At 33.9% G+C, this 11391-nt stretch overlaps 2 protein-coding genes across 7 annotated transcripts; both read left to right on the top strand.

The window, feature by feature from the left end:
• Nucleotides 1–434: 434 nt before the first annotated feature.
• Nucleotides 435–5497, top strand: LOC107955158 (adenylosuccinate lyase). Its single transcript, XM_016890887.2, has 10 exons — nt 435–791; nt 1026–1169; nt 2509–2724; nt 2827–3009; nt 3239–3460; nt 3610–3726; nt 3822–3965; nt 4079–4180; nt 4803–4871; nt 5020–5497. Exons 1-10 carry the CDS (start codon nt 600–602, stop codon nt 5263–5265), a joined length of 1635 nt encoding a protein of 544 aa, XP_016746376.1. The 5' UTR covers nt 435–599; the 3' UTR covers nt 5266–5497.
• Nucleotides 5498–5856: 359 nt separating this feature from the next.
• LOC107955157 (uncharacterized protein At2g39920) lies at nt 5857–8355 on the top strand. 6 transcript variants are annotated; one of them, XM_041092002.1, is made up of 6 exons: nt 5858–6076; nt 6625–6793; nt 7023–7476; nt 7572–7781; nt 7906–7962; nt 8040–8355. In XM_041092002.1, exons 2-6 carry the CDS (start codon nt 6724–6726, stop codon nt 8230–8232), a joined length of 984 nt encoding a protein of 327 aa, XP_040947936.1. In that variant the 5' UTR covers nt 5858–6076; nt 6625–6723; the 3' UTR covers nt 8233–8355. The 6 variants fall into 6 exon arrangements, 5 of the variants coding, with proteins under 5 accessions (XP_016746375.2, XP_040947936.1, XP_040947937.1 ...); XM_041092003.1 differs by having other exon boundaries at nt 5858–6103; XM_016890885.2 differs by having other exon boundaries at nt 5858–6240.
• Nucleotides 8356–11391: the final 3036 nt, after the last annotated feature.

The following is an 11391-nucleotide window of genomic DNA, read 5'->3' as shown; positions in this document are numbered from 1 at the left end:
TCCAAAAGGTCACATTGAGTGGAACAATTATGGGGAGTTTATACAATTTCAGGAAAATAATCCACACCATTTTTTTTCTAAGAAGGCAAGATATCAAAATAAATAAATAATTTCCATATATTTTAAATATTAATTATTCTCCCACTCTCTAACATATACTAACTTTTTATATAATGCCAAAACCATACATTACTTTAACTTTGGGAAATAAAATTAAATATAATAAAATATTTACTTAACTAAACTTTTCCATATTTCTTAAAAAAAACTTTTTCATATAACACCATTGAAGTAAATATAAATATATTATAAACCTTATATTTTTTTTATTACTAATGACTTAAATTTTCCCTTGATCCATAATATTAACTATTTAGGGCTTTGGGCTGGATTTTAATTTAAGTAAAAACATAAAATTTAAACCCAGAAAAAGCAATCCAATCTAATTGGGTCTTTTTAAGATTAGGGTTTATAGCTCCACAACAATAGCAACAACAAACAAAGAAAAAACTGTGAAAATATACAGCCAACCAAGCACACACCATTTTCGCCCTGGACTTCAGCTACACTTCCACAGTTCAAAGCTCTACTCTTTTTCCATGGAGGCCAGGGTTTCTTCCGGGGTTTTAACCAAAACTCAATCCCCCTTTTTAAGCCCTTTACGTGGAAGAAAACTCCAATCTTTAAGAAACATGTCTACTTTGCCTAATACCATACATAACCATCAATTCTCAAATGCTTCCCTTTATCTTCGCTCAACTTTTTCTAGCAGAACTCATGGTTTCAAACAGGTTTTACTCTTTACATCTTCGTTTACACTTTGCAATATTGATTCTTTTAATGATGGAGCTCTGTTCCTGTTTGGGTTTTGAAAAAAAAAAGAAAAACTTTTTAAGGTATTAAACTTTACTTTTAACAAATACCCACATCCACTATTGAATTTTTAGTGCCGTTTCTTTTTTATTTTTTTTATGGAAGTTTAGATTTTTTTTTGTTTTGGTTCTAATTTCTTTATTTTGTTTTAGGCGATTAAAGATGATTCTCGCGAGTTCGAATTGTCATCATTAACCGCATTGTCACCTTTGGATGGTCGTTATTGGGGTAAAGTGAAAGACTTGGCTCCCTATATGAGTGAATATGGGCTTATTTACTTTAGGGTTCTTGTTGAGGTAAACTTATAATCTGCATTCTCTAATGTATTCATTTTTTAATGTAATTTCGTTCCAAATAGTTGGGGTACATATATGTATATATTAGTCTCTGTTTGTGGAATCATAAGTCCCTCCCTACAACTCATGAACTAAGAATTCTCGCAACAAGGGCTACTCGACATAAATGAGGAGTTGATGAAACCTTTTTGAAGAAATCTTTCAAAAAATTATCAACAAATCCGAAAGGTTCCTTATTAAACCATGGTATTTGATTCGCCAAATACGTCATTATTCTATATGGCGCAACTCGATCCGTGTTTTTCAAGTTTATAATTCCTTACTTTCCTTGCTTTTTTTTATATATGTATATGGTCTTAGGGCCTTTTGGTATATTGTCATTTTGCAAATTGTTCGAAATCAAGTTCATATGTATCTTAAAAGGTTGAAATGATTATACAAATTTTGGCTTAGCGTAGTTGAATTATGACTTCAGTTAGCTTTACCTGTGATAATTTGATGAGAAATATTGGAAAGTGTGGATGTGGTGAGTAGGGGTGTGTATTCGGTCGGTTCAGTTTTCTATACCAAAAACTGAATAAACTGAGCTATCTATGTAAACCGAATAAACTGAGTTATCTATGTAAACCGAATAAATCGAACTGACATAGAGAGCAAAATCAAATAAACCGAGTAAAAAATTTCCGGTTTGGTTTTTTGGTTTTTTTAGTTCAAAAATAAAATTAATATCATAAAACATTAAATTATCAATTTGGGTTTTAAATATTAATGTGTATTGAGTTTTAAATTTCAATGGGTATTTGGGTTTAAAGTTTAAATTTGGGTTTGGGTGTGTAATGTTTATTTGGTTTAAAATGTCAAACCAAAAACTGACCGAATAAACCAATTAAACCGAACATGAAAACCGAATAATCCGAAAAAAATGGTTTTTCGGTTTCGAATATTTTTGTACACCCCTTGTGGTGATTCAAAAGGTAACAGAAATCCTGTAACCACTTGACTGGAGGTTGCCTGCTTTAGAAATGAGTTAGTGAAATGCAAACTATGTTACTCAGACTCAAGTTAAGTGTTAGGTATGGTATATGTTTGATTGGAATATGCTTAATTGTTCTACAGTCATATTCATGTCAGAAGTATCTGTGTTAGAAACAGGTATTTTGAGGAAAATGAAGAATCTGGGCAACGCTCAATGCAAATTATATGAGCACACTTTTGGTTGATGTATAAAGTATAATTACTGATTTCCAAATGTAATGTAGTTAAAATCGATATCAATGAACTTAGTTTTCTTTTCTTTTTGCTTTCTAGAAGGACCCTTATTGATTATAAATACTGTCAGATTAAATGGTTGCTGATGCTTTCACAAATTCCTGAAGTCATTGAGGTTCCAAGCTTTAGTGCAGAGGCTCAGTCTTATTTGCTAGGACTCATTGATGGATTTAGCATGGATGATGCCTTGGAAGTTAAAAAAATAGAGAGAGTAACTAACCATGATGTAAAAGCAGTCGAGTACTTCTTGAAACAGAAATGCCAATCACAGCCAGAAATTGCCAAGGTTGGGACTTGTTATTCGATTATATATTGATTCACCATCCTTTCTATTTGACTCGAGTTCTGGGAGTTTTTGGATCAATTAATATTCTCTCTCTGGTTTCAGGTCCTTGAATTTTTCCATTTTGCTTGCACATCCGAGGACATAAACAACCTTGCCCATGCATTGATGTTGAAAGAAGCAATGACCAAAGTCATGTTTCCAACCATGGATAAATTGGTTGAGGCAATATGTAAGCTGGCTAAGGCTAATGCAAGTGTTTCTATGCTTTCTCGCACGCACGGCCAGGTAGAAGAGAAATTTCCTTCTTGAAATAATCTTCTCACCCTTAGCGTGTCATAAGCCACTTGGAAAATTAGTCTTTGAATTCTCAGGTTGATCAGAGTGATAGAGAGCATGTTTTATACCTAGATTGCTTAAATTTTTTTGTTTCTTTAATTACATGTAATTTATTACTGTTACATGCTCTAGGAATAGCTGTTATTACTTGATCACCTAAATCATTAGTTTGTTTCAGCCAGCTTCACCTACAACCTTGGGAAAGGAGATGGCCATTTTTGCTGTTAGGCTAAGCAGAGAAAGGCAAGAAATTTCTCAAGTTGAGATGATGGGAAAATTTGCTGGTGCAGTTGGAAACTACAATGCCCATATTGTTGCATATCCTACTGTTATTTGGCCTCAAATTGCAGAACAGTTTGTGACTTCTCTTGGATTAAAGTTTAACCCCTATGTTACTCAGGTATGTTCCCTGCGCTCCTTCCTCTTATACTGTAAAAATATATATCTCAGTTGATGGATTGACACTTCTGGTTAGCTTCATATGGGTATGATATGTAATGAGTTTATGTGCTTGACCTGGAATAAAGTTTTTTTTTTGCTTGCCTGCAGATTGAGACCCACGATTATATGGCAAAACTTTATTATGCAATTATCCGGTTTAATAATATATTGATTGACTTTGACAGAGATATATGGGGATACATATCTTTAGGATACTTTAAGCAGGTGACTTTTGATGCAGCATGTTGACTTTAATTTATTATTATTGTTATTATTATTTTCCCAAGCTAATGTCTTTTCGTGGTCAAAATTTGGAGCAGATAACCAAGGCAGGTGAGATTGGTTCATCAACAATGCCTCATAAAGTAAACCCTATTGATTTTGAAAACAGTGAAGGTAATCTTGGTAAGGCTAATGAAGACCTAACTTACCTGAGCATGAAGTTGCCTATTTCCCGTTGGCAGGTACGACATTTCTATTTTAGGATATCCCCTTAATTTTATGCTTGTGAAGTTTGTTCATAACTAATATAACTCTATTTGAACAAAATAAATCTTCTTATGTGTTGAATTTGCAGCGAGATTTGACTGATTCGACAGTCTTGAGGAACATGGGGGGAGGACTTGGTCATTCCCTTCTTGCTTACAAAAGTGTGCTGCAAGGAATAGGAAAGCTCCAGGTATGTTGCATAACATGAAGGTTCTTATCTCCTTTAAGTGTATTTTAGTGCCAAAGGTTCTTGTTAATTAAGTCCTGTATTTGGTTATTAGTTTGTGAAAGGTCTAATGATGCCCCTGCCACTGTACTCCTTGGACTTCGATATTTAGTACCTCTGCTTTTAGTTCTTAGGGATTAAAGTCCAAGGGATAACGCTGTTAATTGACTTATGTCAAATTTGAGTATCAATTGGACTTAACTTTTAAATAAAAAGTTTGAATGTTCAAATGTCACATTTTCAAATTTAACGATAATCCATTGATAGTGTTATCGGTTGGATTTTAATTTTCAAATTTGACAAATGAGGGACTAAATTCCTGGAAATAAAAGCTAAAGTATTAAATTTTAAAAAGTCTAAAAGAGTACAGGGACTTGGGGCATTTTTAAATCTTTGTGAAAATTTTGACTTAATGATACATCTATGACTTGTGGTAAGGCACGTTAGTATATTTTCTTCAACTAGTGATAGTTAGCCGCTTGATATCACCTATGATGCAAAAGCCCTTGCTAATCCTTCTCTAAATTGTAGTTTTGGGTGCTTTACTGCATACTACCATCTCTCTTGAGCTCCATTTTGATTCCAGGTCAATGAAGCTAGGTTAAGTGAAGACTTGAACCAGGCATGGGAGGTACTTGCGGAGCCAATTCAGACTGTATGTATCTTCTGATCTTCATTTATCGAATGCCCTTTTTTGTTTCAATTTTTTTGTAAGCGCAAAGTAATAGAGGCTAGATGGATACATTTATCGTATTCGGTATTTTGATTCATCTTTTTGTTTCTCTTTTTAACTTGATCTGTAGGTCATGCGTAGATATGGTGTTCCAGAGCCTTACGAGAAGCTGAAGGAGCTAACTAGGGGGAGAGCAGTTACCAAAGAAAGTATAAGGGAATTTATTGAAGGCTTGGAATTACCCGAAGAAGCTAAGACTCATCTTTTGAAGTTAACGCCACATTCCTACGTGGGTGCAGCCGTTGAATTAGCCAAGACTGTAGATTCAGCTGTGAACGTGATAAACGGTTCTGAGGTCTTGGAAACATGTCGTTGAAAGAATTAGCCAAGAAACCTAGTCATATTGTTGCACCATATGAGACTGGTTAAGTATTAAGATGATAAATGTGGTAGCTATTCTTTGAAAAAAACAAATTCAGAAAGGGTACAAGGTGAGACAAATCCCTACTGCTGGAAGTGATTATCATGTCATGTTCATATGGGGCAACTCTGAGCTGAGATTTTTGTAAGCAATCTTAATAATGAAAATTAACTTGAAATTGCTGTCACGTTCTCCACTAACTGATGATGACTTTGTATTGAATGCGACGTGTGAGACAGAACGCATGTCAACAAAATAATAGCAAAAATTATAGTGTGAAAAGATAATATAATTATAGCAAAAACTAGCATGAATACGATGATATGAACCAGTCTGTACAGAGATTTTCACCAGGTGTACCTATAGAGTTTCTTGTACACTTTATCACGGCAGAATCTTTTGACTGGCAAAAACAACATCATCAAATATATTCTTTTTTAACAACATAATTGGTGGAGCATACATCACAAAAATACATTGCATGATTGAGATGGTGGAGCCCAAGAATTATCATACTATCTATATTAAATCAAATTCTCTCCTTTTAAACTAAATTGCAAGTAAAACCCTGGAATAATCTCCTTCTTGTCAAAACTACCCCCGATTTTAAAGTAAAAACACTCCACAATCTGTCATGTTTAAAGTCATCGTCGTCCTTGGAAAGAAGCCATTAACAATGATCAACACAGTACAAAGAAGGAAGCTTCTCTACGAAAGAGATACAGTCGTTTTTGTTGTCAGGTTTTCATTTTCTTATCCTCTACAGGTAAAAGCCTTCTAAAGCCTCTCTCAGGTTCTCTCTCTTCTCTTGTCTCTTTGCCTCTCCTTGTATTGTTTAACTTTAAGATAATGAGGAAAAAAACTCAGTTTTTGCATTATTAATTGCATCAGAATTCAATTCTGTTTTGTTATTATCTCATGGTAATTTGGGTATGAAATTATTTCTTTTTCTTCATTGTTGTTTTTATTTTTATTTACCAAATTGCTACTGTTAAGCAATGAGTTGATCAGCAAATTTTGGACTTTAATGATTATTAGTATTATATCTAGAAAGTCAAATGGTTATGGACCCTTTCCTTCCTTAGAAAGATATTCTTGATAAAAATGGAAACTTGATTCCTTGTCAAGAGGGCTATCAAGTTTGAGATGAGCCACTGCTAGCTCAGACCATGGTAGATCATGAAGCTACTTGTAAGTTGTAGCTGGGATTTTTGTCTTGATTTATCATATCAGTGATTGCCACCGTATGGTTAAAGGGGGTTTTGGGGGGGGGGGGAATCTTCTATATCAGTTGATTGTTATTTGTCGTTTCAGGTGACCCTTCAATGATTTTGAAGGGATCTGGATCTGGATCTGGATCTGGATCTGCAGAATTTTGCAGCCCTGCTATGAATCTGGCTTGACTGAATCACAATGTCAGCTTATGGCCATCAAATGGAGCGGGAGTTCTCCTCTCAGAGTCTCTTGAGTAGGGAAGATACTGGTAAGGCACTTCTTTATTAGATCCCAACAGTTCTTTCAATTCCAATACCCTTTTCTCAGAGGCTTTTATCCATTCATTTGGCATGACTGGATTGTTAATTTATCCAAATATTTTGTATGCAACATTGTTTATAGGTTGACTGCTTAACTCATTTCGTTTTTATGGTTCCTACTGCTAAACCTTCTGATGTTCGATACAAATACGTATTAATCTCGGTCGTTCTTGACAGAGAGTGGAAGCCAATATGTGTTGGAGTCGGGATTCTACATGAAATCTTTTGCTGCAACAATCTTCATTGCTGGTCTTCTAATTGTTGGGGTTCTTTTAGTAACTTTAATTGTAACATTAGCAGTAATGTTGCAATCCTATGAAAGTCGGAGCAAGGGAGTAGTGGAGATTGAGAAAGCAAGTGATAGCTACCATTATTGCAAGGCTTTTGCTTTACATGGGGAGCTCAACAGCTTGGAAGAACCCGAGATTCCTCCAGTCTGCTGGAATCTAGCCATTCATTATATTGAAGGGGGAGAATATGAACGAGACTTAAATTTCACGATTTCGATGATTGAGAGCTTCTTCGATACTATTTCACCATCGGACAATCATTTGGATGCTGTGTTAATGGACATAGATGACATCCTTGCTTCAAATCATACATACTCCCATCAATCAATGCACCAGCAACAGTAATTCCCCTTATTTTTTTCTCTGTTGCTTGGGACTTTTTCATTGTCCAGTTAATAAATTACTTAAACCAGATTAAACTCATGTTTTGGCTCAGGTTCAACCAATATGGCTCTAACAAACCAAGTGGTTCCATCGAAGATGCAGCCAATCTGAAGCACTGGCGAATACTGGAATTGTATGTGAAACTTAAGTCAAGAGGATGGTCTTTGATTCTATTATCAAGGAAGCCTGAGAGACAGCGAAATGTTACTGCTGAACAGCTCGAGGCTGTGGGATTTAATGGTTGGTCTTCTTTGATTATGAGGTACTGTTGGTACTTGCACTTTTTCTTTTTCAAAATTTTGGTCTTATGTGCATAAGTAGTTGCATGATAACCATCGAGAGTCATAGAGAAAGTTTTTCTTTTCTACTGCGTTGTCTCTTGCAAGATTTTTCGGGTACAAAAGAGGCTGCTGCTTGGAGATATGGAAAAAGGGTTATAGAAGGTGAGATTCGAATACTAAACCACGTGATGTCACTTCTTAAAAGTGATTGAGCTAAGCTTTTCAGGAAAATAATGCAGGGCAGATAGCGAAATGGAAATGGAAACATGGGAATACTTTCGTACACGAAGAACAGCAATGAAAGAAGAAGGCACTCAAATAATCAGTGTCATTAGCAGCCAATTGGATGCTTTAACGGGCTCATCTTTGGGAAAACGTGTTTTTAAGCTTCCAAAACCTCTGCATTACAATTCTCAAACCCCAACACTTTGACGTTAGATCTGGCGTCTTTTTTTTTTCTTCTGCTTACAGTTTCTGGAAATTTTCAATTAAACAACATGGACGATTGGAGACTTTCGGGATATTTGTATCTACTTCACCCAATCTTCTTTTTCAGACATTGGAAATTATCTAACTTTTCAAAATAACAGACAAGAACCATGCATCAACTAAAACAATAACCATTTTTATGAAGCCCAACCATGCCAAGCACCAAGTTTGTCTTGAATTTATAAAAATTGAAGTATTATATTACAAATTTTATAGAGACCACTTCAACAACAAGCGTTAGATGTGAGCATAATTTTTTTTCTATGTTTATCATGTATTTGAAAGATGATATCCTTTATATCTATATTTGAGAATGTGTTTAAAAGATCCAGCCACTCTGTTTTCTCTTCCAACTTTTGTTTCAACCATTAACATCATCATTATCATGGCAAGTAAGATAAGAAATGGTCCATTGTTGAAAACAAGCAAAGCTGAAATGATAAACAAAAGAAACACTAACAAAAAGGACAAAATCAAAATCTCTTTGGAAAGTCTCATTAACAAGAACTTCACTCAAGCATCATTACCACTTTTAAGTTTCTAAAAAATATTTAGCCCTACTTTCTTCACCAAAGAAAACCCAGAAAGAGCTTAGAAATCAATCCCACCAACTAAGCTAAGTTCTACAATAAAACTTTCCCAGAAAATACACAGGAATCTTTTAACAGTTCAACTGTTAATCACAACCGACATTAACAAAAAAAAAATCACCAAAGGAATGACCATAGCAAGGCAAAGAAATGAATCCCAAACCACCCAGAAATCTCATCATCATCATCAGCAGCAGAGAATTCCACACCATATTTCCTAGTCATAGTCTCTGATCAAATTCCCCATTTCCTCGCTCTTTACTCATGGTCCATTAGCTCATAAACATAAACCTGTGCCACCCCTTCTTTCGTCTAGTCTTGGAATAAAGCAAACCCCAGAGGGGATTTCGCTGTTGAGTCGAAAAAGATCGATCAGGAACGAGGAATTCGTTTGCTCCAAGAAAGAACTGTAGTAAGTGTATTATGATGAGGTCGCCGGCGGGAAAGCGGTGGTGATTGTGGAGAAGAAAGAGAAAGGGGTGGAGATTGGGATTGTGACGATACCCAGATGCGGAAGAGGTAGATGAAGGGTCCTGATTACTGACAGCTAGAAAGGGGAGAAGTTTTGTTGTAGGGAGAAGGTTCCTGATTTTAGGAGGAGGGTAGAAAGGAAGAAAGTGGCGGTGAAGGCAGTGGAGAGGGAGGAGAAAGTTTGGGATGGTGAGGAAAAGGAAGTGTTGGAGAATGAGATAGGTTGGTGGAAATCTTGTCGGTAGGAGAATGTGATACTGATAGAATGGAGGGAGGAGGCGAAGTGAATGAGCTGGATAAAGAGGAAGGAGGGGATTTTCATGGTTTATATATATATATAGAGAATAGAGAGAGAGAGAGAGAAGGGGAAGAGTTGCTTTTGGCGGGAAATTTATGCTGGGGGAGGGGGGGGGGGAAGGGGGTGTATATTTAATTTTCATCACAGCCGTCCATTGATAGATAAATTTATTTTGATTTGTAATTTTAATTTGGATCTTCACCGTTTATCTGGTTTTGATGTATGTGAAGAAGACCATACTTTATGATCTGAGTATACCATCGTTGGGTTTTTTACACAAATAATACAAAAAAATTAAAATAATGTTAAAATAGCACAATCATTTTATTATGTATCAAAATTGTACAAACAGTAAAAAAAAGATTGACGGAAGTGATAGGACTTTGGTCGAGGGTTTGTCACAGGCGGCACCAAAGGTGCCAGTGACAAAGGTGGCACCAAAGGTACCACTGTCACAGGCGGCACCCCAGCCTGTATTTTTTGTCTTTCTTTGTCTTTGGGACCATTATAATGGTCCCCAAAGTGGCAAAATGAAGCTGCAGGAAAGAAGAATGAGAGAAGAAGAAAAGAAGAAGAGAAGAGAAGAAGAAGAAGAAGGGGAAGGAGGCGCAGAAGGAAGAAAAAGGAAAAAGAAAAAGAGGGGAAGAAGAAGACGGAGAGAAGGAAAAAGTAAAGAAAAAAATAAAGAAAGGTAATTTTTTTTAATAAAGTAATGGTATAAAGGAAATTTGTTTATTTTTGTTGTTATTATTATAATGTGATTGGTTTTGATTTAATTGAGATTTAATTTTAAATTTATTTTTTTGCAAGGTATTATTTGATTAAAAAGAGATATTAAGGTATGTTTATATTTATCTATATTTTCATTCATACATAATTTAATTTTAATTTTTATGTTATGTACATTCTATGTTTTATTATTTATTTTATGTACATACTATGTCTTATTATTTTATTATTTATGTTTTATTATTTATGTTATGTACATTCTATGTTTTATTATTTTATTTAATTTATTTGTTAAGTGTGTTTTATGTTGATTAGATATATTTTTTTATGAAATTTATTTAGCATGTTGTAATGAGATTTTTTTACAAAAATAGTATTAAAAATAAAATACCGAAAAAATATGTTTATGAAAAAAATACGAAAAGAAATAAAAAATGAAAATAGTATATTTACTGAAAGTAATAAAATCCGAAAAAAGAAAAATACGAACAAAGGGCCAAAATAATGGTTTTTTACTAAATTTATATAAAAACACACTAAAATAATATATTTCAAACATTATGTACTAAAATAATATGAAATAATAAAATACGAAAATAGTATATTTTTTGAAAGAAATAAAATCTGAAAATAAGAAAAATCCGAACAAAGAGCCAAAATAAGGGTTTTTTACTAAATTTATATGAAAAACACACTAAAATAATACATTTTAAACATTATGTACTAAAATAATATAAAATAATAAAATACAAAAATAGTATTTTCTTTTAAAGTAATAAAATCCGAAAATAAGAAAAATATTAACAAAGGGCCAAAATAAGGGTTTTTTTTCTAAATTTATATAAAAAACACACTAAAATAATACATTTCAAACATTATGTACTAAAATAATATAAAATAATAAAATACGAAAATAGTATATTTTTTAAAAGTAATAAAATCCGAAAATAAGAAAAATACGAACAAATGGCCAAAATAAGGGTTTTTTACTAAATTTATATAAAAAAACACACT

Source organism: Gossypium hirsutum, chromosome D04, assembly GCF_007990345.1.
Source record: "Gossypium hirsutum isolate 1008001.06 chromosome D04, Gossypium_hirsutum_v2.1, whole genome shotgun sequence".
In the NCBI taxonomy this organism is placed as follows: domain Eukaryota; kingdom Viridiplantae; phylum Streptophyta; class Magnoliopsida; order Malvales; family Malvaceae; genus Gossypium; species Gossypium hirsutum.
Note: the sequence above shows the minus strand (reverse complement) of the source record. Positions and strands in the feature narration are given on the sequence as shown.